At 45.2% G+C, this 22,072-nt stretch overlaps 1 protein-coding gene across 3 annotated transcripts; it reads left to right on the top strand.

The window, feature by feature from the left end:
• The first annotated feature begins 5,542 nt into the window (after nt 1-5,542).
• ERICH5 (glutamate rich 5) lies at nt 5,543-22,062 on the top strand. 3 transcript variants are annotated; one of them, XM_087749141.1, is made up of 4 exons: nt 5,543-5,742; nt 9,310-9,729; nt 12,327-12,440; nt 16,052-22,062. In XM_087749141.1, the coding sequence occupies exons 1-4, from the start codon at nt 5,664-5,666 to the stop codon at nt 16,072-16,074; spliced, it is 636 nt and encodes a 211-aa protein (XP_087605267.1). In that variant the 5' UTR covers nt 5,543-5,663; the 3' UTR covers nt 16,075-22,062. The 3 variants fall into 3 exon arrangements, with proteins under 3 accessions (XP_087605267.1, XP_087605274.1, XP_087605261.1); XM_087749148.1 differs by lacking the exon at nt 12,327-12,440; XM_087749135.1 differs by lacking the exon at nt 16,052-22,062 and having other exon boundaries at nt 9,310-12,417.
• Nucleotides 22,063-22,072: the final 10 nt, after the last annotated feature.

Below are 22,072 nucleotides of genomic sequence, written 5' to 3'. Positions count from 1 at the left end.
TGCAGCAGTTCAGCTGCAAGGAGTAAGCACTGGGCGTACCGCAGATGCGGGCCCATCTGCACAGCACAGGCACACGCGTTTCTGCAGAGAGATCCCAAAGCAACTTTTTCTCCATGTTATGGAACCCCAAACATTGCCCCCCCCAAATGCAATGGTAATAATACTGTCAGCTTGTTAATAGGGTGGTCTCATTGCTCATCGAAAAATGACATGTAATCTGATGACAGTAAAATGAGGCACTAAGAAGAAAGGTATGTGTGCTAATTATGTATGCTGTTGTAGATGGTGTATAGTTAACTGAGAGAAAAGGCTGGAAAAAAGAAGAGAAAGAGAAAAGAAGAAAGAGAAAAAATAATACTGAAGTCTAAAAAATTAGCAGTACATAGATACCCTATGGCACAGCCCGGGATGGATCATTCTGTTAAATTCTCTGAACTTCTGAGATCTTTATAAAGCTTAAGTGGCAGCACCGCTGACCCTGAGAGAAAGCGGGGATTACCCTGACAGCCGGGGATGCAGAGGAACGTCTGAAGCTGTAGCCCTGCTTACCCCCCTTCCCTGAGCATCAGCGGGCAATGGGTAGAGCTCAGGACTTGCTCCTTGTCTGAGCTGCTGAGATAACAGGTCCTGAGATGAGAACAGGTACTGAGCCGTTACCAGCAAAGAACCAGGAGATGTTGTGTGATGGGACTGGGGGCGGCTTTCCAGTTGTGACCTCTGCTAAAGCCACTGCAAGGGGGAGGCAGCCTATCTTTGTCTGTCCTTCAGGTGCCAGAGGTCACACGCTAACCCTGAAAGACAAGATTCAATTCAAAAAAGACTGATCTTTTGAAAAGCTAGACCTACCTCTTTATTTTACCAGGATGACCAAAGTATACTATTTTGATAGGATGAAAATATGCAAAAATACAGTCCTGTTCTTACATTTTCAGTCCCGTCAAAATCTCTGCACAAGTACACAACGTTGTGTGAACACCTGCAGCCGTTATTTTCTCCTTTTGCACTTGTCAGGGCTATTAAAGGTGACAGGCTGTGTTCTCTGATAATCATCGCATTTACAGCAAATGCAAACATGTTCATCCGATTCTCACAGGGTCATGCACCGAACTATCCCCTGTATTGTCAGGCAGACAAATGCAGCTCTTTGTTTCAGATCACTGGGAATTTGGAGTCCCAGTAACACACAGGTCCGCTGGATCTGGCTGCAAACCTCTCCTGGGCCACGCTTCCAGCGGCTTTACTATGAAGAAGGAAGGAAAGAAGGAAAGAAAAGAGGTGTAGAGGAAAACGGGCCAAATGCAGAAAGGTTATCTTATTAGGGAACGGGGCAAATCTTGAGGTTAAATACTGTCTACTGTGAATACCTGGATATCTGCACACCTTGGATACATTTTCAATCGGTAAAAGGATGCTAAGTAGTATGTGTGTATGCACATATATAAATATATACATACATAAACACACACATTTGTATACCTGTATGTGTAGCCAGCTTAAATATAGTGCCAGTACAACAAGATACTTGCACTTTCTAAGGGGCAAATTGTGCAGAAATCCACAGGTGCAGATTTTTAAAGATAGTAATTAGTCTGATAAGAAGATCTTCAGATTCCCTCCTTTCCAGGAAATTACAAGGTATGTCCTAGGAGCTAAGTTGCAAGGTCATTGCCATCCCAGGCAAAACGAAAATAGCAGTTTCAGAAGGCAGTTCTCTGCAGTTCATAAATCAGCATCACAGCGCAGCCTTCAGTGGAGCTACACAAACTTGCATCAGTGGAACATTTGGCCTGAATTATCTGCCACGATAAACAATTCAGGATATTTTATTGCCTGGTCAGTACTGGTCTTTCTGTACAGAACAGCCAAAGAGTTGAGAAAAGGAGTCACAGTTCAAAAAAGAAAACTCACGATTAATACAATGTCTTGAAAAGTCTACTGTGATTTGTAAAGTCCTAGAATTTGTGTCTATCAGAAAGTGGATATAGATTTAATAGCTGCAGTAGGAATCATATCTAAAATATTCAAAATTATTAACAGCAAGTGAGCTCTGGAATGAGTGAAACAAATTTGATCATGTAGTACTGGCCTGGGGAGCTTAAAAATTGCCAGGATCTTAGAGAAACCTTTACTCAGTTTGCTTTTGGAAGTGTATTTCTGCTTGTGTATGAGGACATAGGTATTTGTTGCTTTACCTCTGGAGATAGAGCTATCCCTGAACACTCCCAGTTTACATTTTATTTTAATTTCCCAATTTATATTGCTGAATAAAATAGTTTTCCTTTGTAAAAATAGCTAATTCAAGATGATTGTTTAGTTTGTTTGTTTTTAAAGGCTATTTTTAGCTACTTTGGTACTGCCTTCATTGGGGCAGTACCAGGGTGGTTCAGGTTAGGGAAGGCAGGGAGTCTGTGGAGAGGTGCCCTGCCCAGGGAAGGGACGGGAAGGCTACCAAGGATTTTCATCTGCCAACATCATGCTGCGGCCGCTGGATCGCTTGCAGTCATTTTTTTGGGACTCCGTACAAGCATGGGGCACAGCTTGTGAGTGGCACTGCCACGGCCCCTGCCCCCATACCCTCTCACTCCCTGCCCCTGCCTTCGCCCACCGCCTGTCACGCACCCAGGATCCTCACCTCATTTTCAGTCTCAGGCTTATGTCTCACTTCCCCAACCCTGAGACTCCTACTTCCAAAGCTCCTCACCCTGCCTCTTCACTGGAAAGTGCATGTCACTACCACTTACCCTGGCCAACAGGTGAGCATGCCCACACAGCGACAGTCACTATCTAGAAAGCAGAAATAAAAAGTTTGAGCCTAACTGGCATCAGCCCCAGCCCTATCTTGGCCTCAGTGGCGTTTGCTCGGACATAAAGAGGCTTGAAGAAGGGAGCATGCACCAGTTCGCATTTGCACGGTGAACTCCTGATCTATATCAGCATGTGTAAACGAGCCCCCATGGGAAACCCATGGAGTTACCACTTTTGGTGCAGGGGTGAGCATCTCGGTGCTCCCAGCAAGGCAGGACAGTGGCACAGAGGCAGCTGCAGAGCAGCACGTTATCCCGCGGGAATGTGTTTGTGCTGAATGATCTGCAATCTTGCACACGTTGTCCAAGCCTGACCTGGTACGTGGCAATACGGCTGATACACTGAGGTGCCTTGTCTTGCCATGGCCCGGCCTATGTCCATGTCCAGCTCCAGCACCGGCTCTGTTGTCTCCAGTCTTCCTGCTGAAAAGAGGCAACTTCTCCTTTACTCGTGGGAGAAGGGAAGAAGACCATGAAATTGTTATTTAGCGATTCTGGGAGTCACCTGCCAAATGGGCCTTGGGTTCTCATTTCTATTTCTGTACTTTATCCAAGGCCTGTTTAAAGAACGTGAAGTACAGAGCAGCCCTGGCCCTCCCCGTGAGCGCCCTTGGCTGCTGATACATGCCCACGCATGTGCCCTCTCTCGGGCCTCGTAAACCTTGAATTCCTTTCTGCACTGTTCCAGTAAGATGGATGGTAGGTGCACTCTGCACGACCTGCCCTTTGGTTAGGACACAGAGGGAAGCAGGTACGAAGCTCCGCAGGCAAGAGAAGGAACTGAATGTAGCTTTCCCGTTTTTATTTTCCTGAGTGCCCAGTGCTCGATGGGTCTGTCCTGGTGGCCCAGCCTCCTTGCTTTGTTCTCTGAAAGAACATCGCAGAAGAAGGGTGGGATATCAAACACGTTTGCCATCCCTCCCTTGCAGGTGTGCTGTCTGCCGGCAGCTTCCTCAGCCGTCAGGACTCCTTCGCAAGCACAGATGCTTCTACTTTCCTACCTGTGGCAGCAGGGCCCACCCCAGCTGGTAGGTGATAGAGGGGTGCCTGGGTGCCTTCACACGCACGTCCACCTCCGACGCTGAGGCACCCGCATCTGTGCTGTACAGGGAACCCATGGGTGCCATGTAGGGAACCAGCCGAGCTCCCACCACAGCGCTGTCGGGATTTCACGCCAGCAGCATGAACGTTAGGTATTTCTGAAATTAACTTTTAAGTTGCTAAGCCCTTCGTTGCACTTCTGCCTTTGTGCTTACACAGCAGCATGCTTTGCTCATACTAAAGTTACCATCATTTCACTGGCTAGTGTCTGGTAGAAATCTTATATACAGCCACAGAGAAATCTATACAGCCTACAGTTTTTTCTATTATTTTTAAAAAGTGTCCTAAAAATGAACTCAAGCTGAGGAAGCAGAAGTTAATGTGTTTAGGCTTACGTGGTGTACGCCCTCCTGTGCTGCTCCTCGTATGCTTGCCAGGCGATTTCCCAGCGTGACAGGGGTGCACTCAGCGTGCATTGCACATGCCGTGAGCCTGATGGCTCCAGGGTACACCGTGCATCCATACGATACATACCTTATCTGCATCAGTCTTTCCCAGGTGTGCCAGAGCTTGACACTTGTGCTACAGTGCTAGTACGCATACCATACGGTATACCACATGCCCAGGATTTCCATATGCCCTGCAGCCTGGCTGGAGTTATTGCTGCAGCTCCACCTTGGCTGCAGGACATCAACAAACCCTGGACAAGTGTCCGCGGACAATATGATTTGTCTGGACAAGCTTCTGGATGGATAAAAAACGTTTATTTAGAAGAATAGGTGATTAAATTTGAAGGACATAATTAAACATGTCTTGGGTGCAACAAATAAAATACACTGGACCTGCTTATGCAAGCACATATATGGCAAACATTCTTCATTCTTACTCTTTGGAAAGTTTCTAAGCCACGTGGACTTCCCTGGACATCTGCCGATTTGCCTATATGCAAATATAAAAATTGTATTCTCTTTATTTTACCTTTAAGGCTGATGGTAAGGATGTTACAGGTGGCTGCTGAATCCAGAGGACTCTGCAACCTGGGGACTCCTTGCCTCCCAGCTGCTGAGACCCCAGAGGCCTCCCCATCCCAGCCCCGCGGATGCATCTGCTGCTGCTCCCATTTGCAGGCAGGGCCGGTAGCGAGGCTGAGCCCGCTGCGTGCGCGTACAAGCACGCGCACCCGGGACGCTAAGGCAGAGCGCTGCGTTTAGCAGCACCGGCATAAACCACATACAGCGTAAGCGCGGGCAGCCCAGTCCTGCTGCTCGTCCCCGGCTGGTCCGGCCTGGGGGTCCCTACAGAAACCCCATGCCCTCATCTCAGGTTCACAAGCACAACCACGTTCACGGACCCTCAAACATCAGCATGGCCTCCAAGTCGGTCTCGTGTCCCTGTCCAGACCCTGGACCCTCTTAGCCGCTGCGTGGGTCTCCCTCCACTCGATGCTACCCTAGCTTGACGTTTGCTCGCGAGTTTTACCTGCGGGCACACGCACCCAGGATTAAGTTCAGCTGCTGCCACACAGACCTGCGGTCCCTTTCTCGGCTGCTGCCACTTAGACCTCGTGGCCCCGGCAGATAGCACAGGACAACGCCTCACGGTCGGGGATGAAGAGGGCGGGCGAGCGGGCGGGCCGGACTGAGCGGAGCAGCCCCGCCGCCCGGGGGGAGCGCTGGGAGGCACCGCGGCCAGGGCCACCCCCGCCGCGCCCCCGGCTCCGTCGCTCGGTGCGGCAGCTCCAGCCCCTCCTCACCTCACCTCACCTCACCCCACCCCGCCCCGGGCCGGGCAGTCGCGAAGGGGCCGCCGCGCCCCGCCATGGGCTGCTCCAGCAGCGCCCGCAGCCGCCCCCAGGAGCCGCCGCCCGCCGCCGCCGCCGGGCCGCGGCCACCGCGGGGTGAGCGGGGCCGGGGGGCGGCGGGCGGGGGCTGCCCGCGGGGTGAGCGGGGCCGGGGGGCGGCGGGCGGGGGCTGCCCGCGGGGCTCGCTGAGGGCGGGAAGCCGCGTTGCCGGGAGCCGCCGCGCTGCCCCGCGGGGCGGCCCCGTCCCCGGGGCGGGGGGCGGCCCGCGGGGGCCGGGGGCCGGCGGGGCCCTCTCGGTTTCTGCTTCTGTCCGCGCTGTCGGTGGAGCTGCCCCTCGTGAACGATGTCTTGGTAAACGGCTGCTTCTTGTAAATGAATCAGTCGCGAGCTTCCCTTCCTCCCCGCAGACTTTTTTTTGATTTGCAGACAGGTGCTGTTGTATCGAACCTTGTAAATCCAGTGCTCCCCCCCGCTTTAGAAGAATAGTCAACTAGCAATACCGGACCCCGCGATCCTTCCTTTTTCTTACAAAATCTGTATGTCCACCCCAGCGCAGTTCACAGCGCCGGCAGTACTCTTGTGAGTTTGACTCGGCTCAAGTCACAGAGGGTTAATTTTGGGTGCAAGGCGTATTTGTAGGATGCTCCGTAAGAATATCCTTGCTATTCAGTGGCAGTTAAATAAACCTTTGTTTCCATATTCATCATATTTAGCTCTTTGCTCCAAGGGAGGTTTGGAAACACTTGTATAAGAACCTGTATGCTGCAGTTAGAGATACTGGCCTCTCCAGGAAGATACATCCTGAAGACAGATACTTAAAAGTTGTTTGCCTTTCATTTTACTGCATTTCTTTCCTGTATTCTTGAGTTATAATATCATCTGTTGCTGTTACTCTGGCTGCAGCATCCCTGCTGAAAATATCAGCAGAAATCTCTTCATACTGCACCTGCTGTCTTCTTCGCCTGGTCCATGTACCAAATTCCTCTGCCTTTCCATCCTCTGCTGGAAGATGTTTGCACAGGAACACTGAAGGGCTCAGGGAAACAACTGAAGCAATTTATTCTGAGTATTTAAGGAATTCTATCTAAAGGCTTGTTCATGTTAGGATAGGGTATGAAATGTACTAAGTACATAAACTAATGTCATGGTAATGGGAAAGTGCAGTTTGTAGTTACAGCTGAAAGATTTCCATTAATTTGGCTGTTACCAGCCAGGTATGTTAGTTATTTTCTAATTTAGTTTTATAAGAGAGGGTAATTTGAGAGAAACTCCTCTAAATGCGTTAATGGAAAAAAAATGTATTTAATTTTCTTCCATTGATGTGTAACTCACAAAAATGTGAGGCTTTTCCAAAAAGAAAGAAAGAAGGCAAAGGGAAAAATACTGTAGCAGTGGCCCACTTAAATTCACTGTGCTTTTCATTGTTTCTCCAGCTGAAATTGTCTACAGCAGGGAAAAGAAAAATTATAAATTTAAAAATAAAACAAAACTAGAAGGCATCCTAGGAATGTTGACTGCCACATGATGTTCATTCTTCTTGGGGATAAAGGTATTGAACAGATTACTGGGAGGATTTATTTTTTCCATATTAGAGAATTCTTTGCATTTCAGATGAGAGCGGAGGAATGCTTCCAGGGTTTCCAGCAGTGCGTGGCACAGCAGTATTTTATAATCCAATTTATATAAACATCTTGATGAAGAGAGGGCTAGCTGGAAGTTACAGGGCTGATGTTTATAGGAGCTGCAGGAGATTCCTAATCATAATGGGTTTGAATTGTTTCTTTTACTGGTAATACCAATTGAAAACTCCGTATAACATGCTGGTTTTCATGGCTCATTTATTTCTGTCTGTAGGTTTTAAACGCTCCCTGTCCATGTGGTACCAAGCAAGGTGAAGGCGTGAGAGGTGTTTAAAGAGATAAAACATAAAATGTGAAAGGATCGAGTCTCTGGTCTCTGAGCATACCCTCCTCTATTTTTAGTCACTGCTTAGAGTAGTTTAAGACTTACTTGCTGTTATTTTGTTGGGTATCTGTTTCACATTCAGCTTCGTGTTAGGAAAAGGAGTGCCTGGAAGACAAGGTGTGATAGAGATCTAGAGAAGGTAAATAGGGAAATATATTTGCTGTTTCTTTAACACAAGAACTGTGTCACTTGATGAAATGACTAACAGCAGGCTTAAAACCAGCAAGAACGTGTTTTACAGGGGGTGTAAGTGGGCTGTAGACCACATTGCCACGGGTCATGGTGGAGGCCAAGAGCGTAAATGGATTGAAAAGGGGCCTGGGCGGGTTCACAGAGCGATGTTCACTGATGGACTGAAACCCGTCCCCGGGCGCTGGGTCCCTCTGCCCTTCCCACTGCCCCTCGGCAGCTGCCAGGCTCTATCTCTGTGAATTTGGAGGGGTTGTTTGGACCCTGGATGATTTTACCGTTCCCGGGACAAATGAGATTTTACATGTCCCATAGTCAAAGTTGCTTTCTGTCTGTCTTGACAGTCCACATTCCCTGTTCTTGTCCTTCTCCTGGCTTAGCCATCCTTCCCCAGGTCTGTAGGCACATGCTAACTAGGCGACGCTTGCTGGGGAGGTGTTTTGCTTGAGCTGTGAAATGATCTTAAGAGCAGCGGTAGTCAAGCAGCTGTTTTAAGAGCAGGATGTGTTACGTTTTTTCGCTGTTCATCTATGTGTGTATGAAGTATCATACGGTTCTGCTCACTGGCTTTGACACTGCAATCATCATTTTCTCAGAAAATGCAATTTGTCCAGTTTTGTAATTATTATATAAACAGATTTCGTGCATGAATTCCCAGGGTTTTCATCTTGTCATTCCTTTGGAGAAGGTTAAGTACAAGCTCTTGTCAAACCGAATTTAATCGGAAAGCTTTTAAGTCAGTTTGATAGGTAGGTATAGCTCATTTCGAGTCTTCAACTTTTATCCTTAAATACCTGTCAGAGTAATTTTACCATTTCTTTATTCATAAATTTTGTCTGCCAAAAAGGCCCATTGCTTAACTTAGCCAATAAGTTGATGAAAGATGAAAGAAGCAGAAGTTTTAATTTGTTTAGGCTTCCTGTTTTTAAATGTTTTATTAGACAAAGCATACTACGAATGGTAGTTTAGTATTTAAAAAGACAGACAAACTGGTTTTTGTTTTAAGAAATGAGCACTGCTTACCCTCTGGGATGAGAAAGTTCTTGTCGGTGTTTTTCGTTCAGCACCGCCACAAGTTTCCCATGTGCGGCCCAGGGCAGCAGCTCCCTCCCGCTCGGCACGTTGAGTCTGTGCTTGGTTTGGGGCAGGAAAAGGTGCTTCCTTGCATAGCGTCCCATCACCAGCAAACCTTCGGCACACGTCAGATCCGTAAGGCAGAATGTAATAGAACATTGACCTGTAAACAGGTCAGCTCTCTTCATATGAAAATCTATGATGTGCATCAAGCCAAAACTTTTTTTTTATGTAAAAGAGCAGTGCCATCCTCTACTGGACATGTGTAAGAGCAGCAGACCTGTGAAGGAGTATTGCCCGTGGCCAGGTGGGAGCTCTTTGGCAGATACTGCTTGTGTGGTCCCCTGTCAGTCTGGTTCTCATCCAGCTTACGTGCCCACTCATCAATTATCTGTAATTCTCTTTTTTCTTTCCTTGCTGTGCCATAACTAAAAGCATCATCAGGTGAAAACACCTTGACTGCAGACAATCATGAAACCATAGCTGACCAAACACAGTTGGACCCAGCGGAAGATGTGAGTTTTGCCTCTGAGGAGACAAACCAGGGCGAGCATCCACCAGGAGAGGAGGCTGCAGCCATGATTCTGGCCGTAGAGGGAAAGATGGATTCGGTCAGTAAAAGGGAAGAGCCAGAGGGCACTGAGCCCCTGCCTGCAGGAGCGGAGGAAAGCTCTGAGCTGCCGTCTGCATGGCAAGAGGAGAGCACTGGGCCTTCACCTCCAGCACCGGGAGAAGACGCTGGGGCACCGTCGCCAGGACCAGCAGAGGACAGTGGGCTGGTAGAGGGCAGTGACAGCTCTGTAGTCGAAATCATCGAGAAAGTACATATTACTGAAGAGGACCACCTCATTGAGGGTAATATTTGTGCTTTCATAAACTCAGGAGACCAAATTCTGCCTCCAGGGACTTGTGCGTGGGTCCTTTTGACTTCACTGAGAGCCTCACATGAGCTTCTGGAGTCAGAATTTGGTCCAGGGAGTCTGTACAATGTGGAGCGTAGAATGTGGCTGGGGAAGCCTCAGACTCACGAGTCCAAGCTGTAATAAATTTAATCAGCATTTCCAGTCATTATCTCTGCTATTTCATTTCATGCCCTTTTTGTTCTTAGCAGGTACAGTGCCCCACCATACCCCTCATTTAAAATGTTGTGCTTCTGTGTAGCTCGGACACATTCCTTAATATTTACAGAGACCAAGGGCTGCATTACTTAGTTACATGTATTAATTGTAAAGCAACTGTCCCTGTGCACATGAAGTTGGAGGGTGCATGTCTGGATGTAGAAGAAGCAGCATCTCTCTGATGCACCCTTGGCATATCCAGCTTGTCCTAGAAGCTTGGCTATTACACAAGCAGAATAGAAGTAGTGGTGAAAGGACATAGGGATGGGCTTTCCAAAAATGTTTGGAGCTGACTAGCTGGGGAGGAAGGCTGCTTGAGGAAGCAGTGGTGTCTGAGATGGCAGGTTATTTCCACGTTCTGTGAGAGGGACCTCTACTGGGAGGTATGGTCATTGCCAGAGGTTGCAGGCTGTGCTCATCTTTGGGTTAGTGCCCATAGGACGTGTCTCTCCCATGGGCTGCACACGCAGAAGGTGAACACTTCACAGGAGGAATCGTATTTCTGCTAATGGTACAAAGCAGCTCAGTGAGGAACTGGATACTTCCTGGGGGAGCATTTCTTCAGGGAATAAGCAGGTGAAGCGCATGAGAAGTATTTCATAGAATCATTTAGTTTGGAAAAGACCTTTAAGATCATCAAGTCCAACCTTTAACCTAGCACTGCCAAGTCCACCATTAAACCATGTCCTCAAGCACCACGTCTACCCGTCTTTTAAATACCTCCAGGGACGGAGACTCAACCACTTCCCTGGGCAGACTGTTACAGTGCCTGACTGCCCTTTCGGTGAAGAAGTTTTTCCTAATATCCAGCCTAAGCCTTCCCTGGTGCAACTTGAGGCCGTTTCCTCTTGTCCTATCACTTGTTACTTGGGAGAAGAGACTGACCCCCACCTCACTACAACCTCCTTTGAGGTAGTTGTAGAGAGCAATCAGGTCTCCCCTCAGCCTCCTCTTCTCCAGACTAAACAACCCCAGCTCCCTCAGCCGCTCCTCATAAGACTTGTGCTCCAGACCCTTCATCAGCTTCGTTGCCCTTCTCTGGACACGCTCCAGCACCTCGATGTCCTTCTGGTAGTGAGGGGCCCAAAACTGAACACAGTACTCGAGGTGCGGCCTCACCAGTGCCGAGTACAGGGGGACGATCACCTCCCTGGTCCTGCTGGCCACGCTATTCCTGATACAAGCCAGGATGCTATTTCCTCTGCATGGAAGCGTGGTATCAGCAGCCTTCCTCACTCCACATTTGCCTTAGAGAAGTGCAAGACGCAGGAGAAGGACTGATGTGTGTGAAGCCCAGAGCCAGCTACACACACTACCACTGACCCTGTGGCTTTGCTGTGCACGTCTCTGAACTGGCTATATAAATCTGACTCCTTGCATCCCAGTAGCTGAGCATGGGGGTTGGCTTGTCCTCTCTTGTGTCTCTTCACAGAAGAATTTTGAGGTTTCTTCTACATCAAATGGGCATCTATCATTTGGAATTAAGTCTTGTTTATGTAAATAGTAAATGACTGGATGCTCACCCATAAAACATGTAGTCTTGCCCAGCTGGACACTCCAATTTCATTAATGAACATTTCTAAGCTTCAGGGCAGTGCTGGAGGCAGAGCAGTACACCCTTAACGTTGTGATATGACCTCATGTCCATGGAAACACATTTACAACTGACCGTTTGCCTGAGGATCAGTTATGGGGCTTTGACCACCAGGTGATTCATGCTGCTTGCAGGGCGAGTGAACGAGGCTTTTGGGAAAAAGAGAGTTTTGCTCCTATTTGTTCCAAGCTAGAAGTAATAACTTGTGTGCATTTTCTTTCCATCAGGCATATGATGAAGAAGGGACCTTCCATTTTTATGCTGTGGTGCATATGATACTTAGCACTTGTTTTGCTTTCCTTTATTCTTCAGTAGCTGTGCGAGTAAATTAATTAGGTAGCTGTTTCCCAGGGAAAGCATGGTTTCAGCCAGACTGGCATGTTACCATGTTTTCTATTTCTGTTTTGTTCCAATTGCAAATAAAACTGCACGTATATAAAATACAATCCAGGAAAAATAACCTGAACAGAAATAGTATTCATGATGTGTATTGAATAGAGCATCAAGGGGATTTTGTGAAAGCATCAGGAGAACTTTACAGGCATGAGGCACGCATGTAGCTGGATGATGGAAAGTGATTGGGAGCATCCTGTTTGTTCCCTATGGATTCATTCAGGGGGTACCTTCGTAAAGGGCATTGGAGAGTTGACAAAGTCGAGTCAGGTTTACAGAAAAGAGCTGGGGCACTTGGTGCTTTTCTCAGTGGATCCTAATTTGATCTCCGTGGTTACCGTTCCCAGGTGAGACGGGAGAACAGGTGGAAAGTGAGCTGCTCAGTGAGATAGTAAATGGAGGGCCTGAAACAAAAGAAGAAACTGGAGAAGCTGTGGATGGTGCAGCAGTGACAGAGATAGGTATGTTGACAGAGGAGGGAAGGACCACATGGGTTATTGTTTAGGAGACAGAAAAGACTGTGCTGTCCTTAATGAGCACATCTTGTCATCCCCCTGCCAGCATACTGCTGCTTTCTGCATCTTAACACAAGAGAGAGAGTCATAAATATTATTGTTTACATTAAGAGATATTTTTGGAAGCAATCAATTGGAAGTCATGCTTTTTGCATGGGTCATCTTTATATAATACATGAGTCTTACCGGTGATAAATTATCCCGATTTGGGGAGAATGCTAGACTGTAACATGCAGTCTTGGAAAATAAAAACCTACGTTAAAATCATGACTCTGCTCATTATTATTTGCAGGCTTGTTTTTATGAGCTCATGCCTTAACGGCGCTTTATGATTTCCTTTCTATGCCAGACAGTCATTTTAGATCCCCTTATTCTCCTTATCAGCTGAAATCAGCAGTGTAGCGCTGGGATGAAAGCACATTGCACAGCAAATGCAGTCACATGGTGGGAAGGAAAAATCACAGGCCAAATAAAGTGCCTTTGGAAAATTGTAACACTAGTGAAGAGAAGAATTCGAGGGGATAGGCCTGTCCCTTTAGCAGACTTGGAAATTATGTTCACAATTCTTGTTGTCACAGTCTTTCTGTAAAAGTTATTTCTTCTCCCTCCACATATACTAAGAATCCCACACTCATTTACTTTGAGTCCATCATGTAAGGTATTCGCATGCCCCAGAAGGCAGAGGTTACCCCATGGTATTGCTGGAATGTGGAAAACGATGAGCAGGCAATGCAGATACCTCCTCCCTTCCCCCAGTGAACATTACTTCAGTGATTGAACCCACTTTTCCTCTCTCCCCTCCCTCCTAACCACTGGCCTATGTAGCCATGCTCAAAACCTCTATGGGCTGGTGAGTATATCTGTAATTCAGAAGAGGACAGCTTCAGCAGGAATGGGGGGAGATACCTTAGACCAGCACCTTTCATGACTTCCAAATGAACCTCTTCCACCTGGGGTGAGAAGTCTTTGGTTCCTTCCCAGTGCTAGTATATGTTCTGGCCTTTGAGCTGCTGAGTATAAAGGGTGAGGGCTCCCTTCAACAGACCAGCAAGGCGTGTTACGGCTGTCATCCTTCCTGATATGCCGGGAGGATGCAGAGCTCCATTTGGGGGGAGATAAATGGGAAGCACCAAACTCGTGTGTTCCAGCAAGGTGGAAGTGTTGCTGGGCAGGTCCAGAAATGTGCATTTGAAAGGATTGGCAAGACTTTTGCAAGCCACCTTCTGTCACTGGTGGAGAAAGACAGTTAAAAGTGGGGAGACATTGAATATCTGCAATGATTGCCTTGCAGGGAGCAGCCATGTAAGAAATTCTTAAACAAGAGGGACTATGGGACAAAATATGAAGAGCCACTGCCCTACAGGGCAGTTCAGAACAGCCCCCTGTCTTACTCATGGCTGCTGGCACTGCTGAGTCTTTAACACAGTCTTTAACTGTGCCTGAGATCATTTTATTTGTCTTAGCTGTCCATAAAAACTTGTAGTCAAGAGGGTTGTTCAGTGCATTTTGCCATACGCATTAGGCATGCCTGTGCTATTTTGTCTTAGTTACACTGGCAGCAAGCCAGCATGTTCCACCTGTGCTACAGGATTATGGAAAATGGTTTGCAGTGTGAGCACTGCAGCCTGGCAGAGCAGGGTGGTGGTCAAGCTGTTTGGCCAAGGTACATGTGCCTTTATGACCTTGTGATTACTCAAGTGGAATTAGATAAGCAGAGACCAAAAAAAGGCACTCACCTCCCTTTAATTCTCATCTGTTTAACTGTTGGTGACCTTTATATTGTTACTTTTTAAGCTAGCCTGTGATGACAAGCTATTGTTGGCTGTTGGCAACTGTGCTCTTGCAGGATCTTCAAACTTATGCCATACAGCTTTGCCTATGAAGTCCAGAAAAGTTTATTCACTCAACTTGTTTTTAATGTCTTGCCCCTATGCTTTTGCAAAGAAATATCTGTCTGTGAGTTCAGCAAAGCACTTAAATTTGCTTCTGGGAAACCCCAAAGAGCAGCAGCCCCCTCCTCCTGAAGAATAAGAGATTTCATCATGTAATGATTACAGCTTTATCAAAATACTTTCTTCATTTACCTGCCTTGACAATAGTCCCCCCAACAGTTTTGTAAGGAAGCAGAAAGAGCATCCCTGCTTCTGTGTCCGTAATACATTTCTGATGATGGGAGTACCGATGCAGACAGCTCAGAGAACAGCTGTGGGTGAGAAAAGCAAACAATGTTAAGAATGGAACTGGGATGCTGTTGTGTAAGAGAGCAATTCTTCTATCTTGAAAGGATATTGAAGAACTAAAACAAGATTCTGGGCAGGGAAGCAAGAATGCTAAGGGGAATGGAAAAATTCTTACTTTGAGACAGATCAAAAACATTCAGAGTCTTATTTCTGAGAGGGTACAACTAAGAGGATATGAGCTGATACAAGTGCAAAAAAAACCCCCACATTGCGCTAGAGGTAGCTGAGGTCCGTCTCTGAACAAGGGAATGCTCAATGACACACTAAGCATGTTGAATCCAAAACCACTAAAGGGGATTTTTTTTTTTTTCACCTTATGTTAGCAATGTTCATGCAGATTAACTGTCAGACTCTTTGTTGCAGAGAGTCACTGCAGTTGGACGTCTCTCTCCTGTCGTCTGCATTCCCCTGCAAAATTCCCAGCTTCCCTGTGTTCCCTACCCAGCTTCATGGTAATACCACCATTCACTACAAGGAATTCCCATGTTCCCAACCTATCCTTGCAGGATCTTCTGGCTGGGAAAGAAGTACCTTGAGCTGGAGTGGTCCAACACTATGATTTCTGCCAGTCATCCCCTTGGGCACCATCTTTTAGCTGTCAAGCAAGCCAGCGAGACTCGTAGCTTCTCAGCTGCTGATGGCCAACACATACAGTTTCAGGGGCTGGGTGCAGTTCCTCAACCGTACGCTATCATGGAATAGTTGAGGTAGGAAGGTACCTCTGGAGATCGTCTAGTCCAGCCGCCCTACTCAAAGCAGGGTCAACTGGAGCAGGTTGTCCAGTTGGGTTTTGAATATCCCCAAGGATGGAGACTCCACAAACTCTGTGGGCAGCCTATTCCAATTGGTCAATTGCCCTTACAGTAAAAAAAAGGTTTTCTTACATTTAAATGTAATTTCCTGTACTTGAATTTATGCCCTTTGCCTCTTGTCCTTATTTAAGACTGCTGTAAGATTTAATGTCCATGAGAGCTTTGCCTCTGTATCAAGTATGACTGAAATTATGCAGTGATTTCAAAAGTTAAGAGAAAACGCAGCAGGGTGGGGAGGAGCATAAGACTGTTGCAGTGTACCTGGATTTCACATAGGTGGTGGTAATATCTGTAAGAGGAAGACTGTGTATGAATGGGATGGGAAAGAGGAAGCAGAGCCAGTGGATGCTTGTGGCTGCTTCAGAACATCCTTACAGATCTGGGAGAAGAGCGGATACCCCCTTCATGCTGTGATGCTTCCAGGGAACTTTCACATGTAAGATTTATTGAATATCAAGTTGTACCCTCAAGTAATTGTTAAATTATTTTTTTCCATGTGTTTCAGAGACAGCTAATAAGAAGGAATAGAAGTTATGTCTCTATGAACATCATCTTCTTGGGCCTGCTCTTCTGTCCACATGAACATTTTTTGATTTTATTGGGTTGGGAAAATAGAAAAGCTTTTATGGATTGAGTCATGAGCCACAAACATGAATAAGAGGCATCAGAAAAAGTTTTATATTATATATATTTTTTGAAGTCAAGCTGCCAAGACTTCAAGTGTTTGAAAAACCTGAACTTTCACCTCCCTGCCACAGAGTGCCTTCTGTACACATCTAGCACAGTGGGATCATTTTCCGACACCAGTATAACCATTCAGTTTTCAATTAGGATTTTTTCCAGGTTCAGATAACTAACTTCAAACCTTTGAAACCTTCAACCAGCATTATATAGGATAAAGAATATAGTGTAGCTTCTTTTTTTTTCTTAATGGTAGTATGCAGGCAATTTCTCTGAGTGCCTGGACTACCAGTGTATGGAGCTGCTGAAGTGTATAGCATGCAGAGGACTGGAAGATGACAGTGCCCATTTACCAGGCTGGAACTAAACGCAGCGGTTAGTTTTTCAGAAAATGGAAGATATACAGGGTGCAGTGTCCAGGACCCAAGTGGGTGTCTGCTGCTCACTCTCCATTTTTAAACACGAATTTATTGCAAGGGTAGTAGTACAATATACGTGATGACTTCTGCAAAAGAAGAGGGCATTTTTAACTCCGAGGAGGATGTTTTGGTCTTATAAATTCTAGCACACTTAAAATAAAAAACTTCCCAGCTGTTAACATTCATGGTGATTAATAACCTGTCTTTAGCTGTGTAGCTCCTCCTATGCATTTGTGGCTTCTAAAATAGATTTCTAACCAGAGACATCCATAAGCCTTTTCCCAAAGGAGAGGTCATCTATTTTATTTCCCTGTAGTGCTGTCCTCCAGAAGAAGTACGCTATCAGGCACTGTCTTGGTTATTTTCCAAAATGCTAAATAATCATTTTGGAGCTGAAGCTGAATGGCAAAGCTTTCAAACAAATTTCCTGTGAAAACAGGCCCTGAATATAATTGATGTTATGGATCTGATAGAGGGTAGAAGTTTGTTCTGATGGTGAATGTCGCAAAGGGATTATACATTATCATTGAGAACTGTGTTTACAGGATTCTCTGGCATAAGGAAGTAGAATACAGAGAAAAGGTCCGTTGTCTAAAAAGGGCAAGCACTTGTTGCTATTTTATTAGCTTTACTGTACAAAAGGACTTCAAAAAAATATTGCTGTCACTAGCAAATTATACAAATCCCCTCTAAGAGCTAAATTTTGTGCTGCATGTGCACATCTGATTCCAGCTGACTTTGGTTTGTATTAAATAATCTAATTGATATTCCTGGCCTATCAGCCTTTTGTGTAAGCTGATATTCCTTGGCTATATCACTAAATCTAAGGTTTTCTGCTTATCAGCACTCTTACGAACTTGTCAGCTTCATTTAATGTCAACTTTCTGTAGGCAATACCATAAACTTTTAGAACCAAAATGCGTACTTCCGGGTTTTTTAGGAATTTTTTGGTAGGTGGATGTTGTAGAGTTTTATTTTTTATTTTTATTTTTACGAGCCTTCTATAATAGAGAAGTTAAAACGAGCAGCTAGTTCCATTAAGAATCTATTGACATTAAAATGGGAATTAAAAAATCAAACGGAGGTAGTCAAGCTTTTTGTCCACACACCCAGGTCATTCCATGACAAAAAGCCATGAGAAACGTACTGTGCCCTTGGGAGAGCTGAGGAGTGGGGGAACAGGTCCTGAGCAGGACGAGGAATCCCCGGGGTGATACAGGACTGGGCTGGGCCTACAGCCAGGGTCCAGGACACCCCAGGAACTTCCACCATCAGCTCCTTCTGGTGGCTGGTTTCCTCCTGTGAGCTGGGAATTCGGTTCAGCCACCGGCACCTGTGCCAGCACCGTCAGTCCTGCTCCCAAACACAGGAGATGAAATCGGGAGGGGAGCTGTGCTGACTACTTGCAAGCTGCGTGTTAGATCATGAGTTGCAGGTTGACCAGCTACGTTGAACAATTTAAAAGCATAAACCAAGAGGAGTTCTGTGACAGAGATCAGTAATATTAGTAACAACAGAGGAGACTGCACTTGGAAATAAAATATGAAGATATGAGGGAGTCAAGATAACCCGCTCGCCGCAGCATCACTCTTTCTACCACTGTTGTTACAAGGAAGACAGGTGACAATACATCCTTTCCTCACCGTTCAACTTCTTCAGGTCATTAAGCAATGCTAATTGGAAACGAGGAGTATAAGCCAGTCAATGACTCAACAGTATCAGCCCTTCTCAGTCATCTTCAGTCCTTACGTATTCTGTGATTACAACAAATGAAAGCTATTTTTCCTTTTCCTTTCGAAGAGATGAAATACGCTTGACGCTGTGCTAAACATGAAATGTTAATCACTCAAATTACCACAAGATGAGAATTTGGCTGCTAGATGTATGCTGAACATCCCTACCTTGACAAATACGTTGGGGCCTAGCATTCCTGGTCTGTAAGCTACCAAAACACATACTATGCATAAAGGGACGAAATATGCGCAGTTATTTGCCTTTGCAAACCTGGGACATCGTAGAGATTGCCAAGGGCAGAAATTGGTCTGTGGATCAAAGAGCTTTCTCACATAAAGGCTGAGAAGAGGATATGCTCCAATGTCTGTGTTTACAGGATATACCTCCAGAGACAGGGCAATATACTTTAGGGTTTGGGTTTTTTTAACATAATCAAAATAGAAGACAGTCCTCAGAAATGTTTATCGAAAGTTAGACAGTTTTCAGCCCTTAACTTATCCATGGTGGAGGTAATCATTCCATGCCGCAGAGAGTGCTGGGCAGGACACTGGGAGGAATAGACTCGGTTTCCAAGCTCACAAGAAAGTTCTGGTAGGAATTTTGTTTCAATTACCAATAAACACAGCCCTAGAAGAGGTTAAATTTGCACCCTGTCAGCTCTATGCAGGCACATACGCACCTTGTGTTTGGATGCCAGAAAATACTTGGCCTTCTGGCTGGCTAGGGTTGGCTCTGTCACCCAACGTGGAACTGCTTCAGGTAAAAACTGCAACAAGAGCAAGGTGCTTGTAGCAGAAGATTCGGGTGGTTTAAGTTTGGCTCTATGTTTTAACAGAGAACAAAATTTTATTAAAATCATGTACTGAGCTTTATTTTTGCATTGTTTAATCTGTAGAGAATATAATCTTTTGGAGGAAAAAAACCTACTTAAACACGTGGAGGAACATGTAAATTTAAGTATTACTTTACTTGCATAGAAATAGAGGACCTGTTTTGTTGGTTTTTTAGAAGTTACCTGTGATTGAAACAAATTTTAAATGGTGAAATTAGTTTGCCACAACCTGAATTGCAACTTCATATTTTGCATGCTAGAGGCTCAGTCTAGCAAACAAAAAAAAGCTAAGTTAGCTCTAGTTAAAACAGTTTCTTAAATGTTTGTGTACTTTGCTGAACTCAGAGATATCCACAATGCTTGGTTTTCATATTGGAGAATTATGGGGCTTAGCCTTTTTGTGTTAAAGAATAGAATCAAATAATATAACTCTGCTTAAAAAATAAAAGTTTTAAACATCTCTATGGAAGGCTAATTGTTTATATTGAGAACTGCTATGTTGTAGCTGTAAATAAGAGAGTTTATTTCAGTTGTTCTAGAATTCCAGTACTTGAAGAATGCAGATTTAGATCTGAGGCACTGAAGAAACTGTGCAGCTGGTCTCCAGCTAAAAGCTAAAGAATCATAGAGCTACAAGTGGATTTTAGTTCCTCACTTTTTGCAGGATGGCATCTACTTACTGATACGAATACTTCTAATGGAAGTAATGTGTTGTGGCTTGTTAGCTGCATCCAGCATGCATTTATTTTCAGGTGTTTCACTTACATTTCGGTCCTAGACCGTACTTTACTGTGGAAAGCAATGGTATATTCACACCCCTCTGTATTGGCGAAGACATCCAAAGGAGTTCTAGAAAGGATTTGTATCAGCAAATGGACAAGTCAGCACACACCAAAAAAAAATCAAACCTGCCATCTAGCGTTAGGTTCAAGGTTGGCAAAGAGGCAACAGCACAAGTAAGGCAGTGAAGACCGTGAGAAGGGATAACTGTAGCGATTATACAAGGCTTAACTTAGCTCGTGTTCGACACTATTGAAATCTGCTGAAGGTGAACTTTAACTAAATCTGCTGCAAATAAGTGAAATATCGTCCAACAAAGTACTTATATCCGAGCAAAGCTGTAACAGAGAAGCACAAATATAAATTAGGAATCTGTTTAAACGTAACTCCATTCAGTTAAGAATAATTAAGAATAATGTAATTGACAAAGTGAAGCAACATTTGCTCTATGTTTTCTAGAAACTCATATTCATGTTAGTACTAGGCTCCTTCCTAACAAGTCTGCTCATGTTTTTTCTTAGGTGGGACTGCTTCTTCAGTCAGAGCTGTAGAGCATAAAAGACATTAATAGTATAGCCGAGGAGAGAGAACAAGAGCAGAAGCCAAGACTAATAATGTTTACGTGTAGGAAGTTTATATGCAGAAAAGTCAGGTACTTTTCAAAGGTTGTTGCTTGGAAGTTCACTGTTTGAAATACTGAAAGCATTATCTTGCTTCTAATACAAATAAGTATCTCCCATTTTGTCAAGGGAAAACAAGATAATGCTGTAAAAAATCCATACATCTGTACATACTTGCTGTGACAACCTCATTATTAATCTTTTTTCTATAAAGATACAATTTACAAGCTGAACAAAAAGCAGGAGAAATGGCCACTTCACACCATATCTAGAAGGGGTAAATGGGGTTGGCTGTTCTCACAACTTTCAAACTGCCCTTCTGGTGCATGCTAAAGTGATACCGGGAATGCATGAACAATACAAAATACAGTTACCGCAGTAGCGCAACTGAAGTAAGGACAGCTGGAAAGCATGGCTGACAAGCAGGAAGGTAAGAAACCACAAGTGGGACACTTAGAGTTTATCCAAGGATGGAAGATGATTGACACAATGTGGCTGTGGTATTGAACGCAGGGGGATTCTCAGACGAGGCAATACCTGCATGTGCCACGGAAAGGCAGACAGCAACAGGGTGCTGCCAGACTGGATCTTTGTGGCATGCTTACCATATGAAAATCATTAACTGATTAAAAGTATGTGAGATGATCATCCGTAGGCATTATAAACAGGAGACAAATGATACACACACAGGAGAACTGGTTTGGATTTGAGTTGTTGGACAGCTGAACCCACAGTATTGTGACTTGACCCATGGCAAACGGGCATCATGCCCTCTCCTTGCTATACCGCTGGTTTTGTGGCTTACCAAAATTGAGTGAGTTTGGTCACGTGAGATGGGACTAGAAACAGATTCTGAAGCGCTCAGTCATGGCACGCTGGCATACGGACAGCAGCCTCTGGAAGGAGCAGCCTACAGGATTCCCTCTCACAGTACACTTGATGAAGCAGGTACACGTTTCTACCACTGAAATGGTACATTCTCCCAGTTGCTGTGTATGGCTACTTTTGCTTTCTACACAAAGAAAGCGAAGATACAGTGACAGTAGCATCCCATAGGTAATTGGATGGGCATCTTCACAGAAGAGAGCAAAAGACAGACATGGAGGTGGACAGATGACAACAGAAAAGAATTTCTGTTCATTTCCCTCCAAATAAACCAATACTGTGCTTAGTCATATGGCTGTGGGGAAGGCAGGGAATCACCTCTACCACGAGGTAGCTGACTTGCAAACAAGTTCCTTAAAAACACGGTATCCATTTCTACGTGCTTAGAAGAGAAATGCAGAGGGATGCAATAACTTACTAGCATCACCAGTCTGACTTCTCAATATTGCTTCATCACCCCCTCAAGCAGATGCTTCTGTCCTTAACGGCAGAATGAAAAATGCCAAGAACTGTAATGCCATGGTAGCCGAAAGCTTCCTGTCTTGGAAGATTATTTTCATCCTTAGCTATTAGGA

Source organism: Nipponia nippon, unplaced genomic scaffold (genome assembly GCF_047370975.1).
Source record: "Nipponia nippon isolate SJK-2023a ecotype South Korea unplaced genomic scaffold, ASM4737097v1 scaffold_1, whole genome shotgun sequence".
NCBI lineage: Eukaryota > Metazoa > Chordata > Aves > Pelecaniformes > Threskiornithidae > Nipponia > Nipponia nippon.
This window is presented reverse-complemented; position numbering and strand designations above follow the sequence as displayed.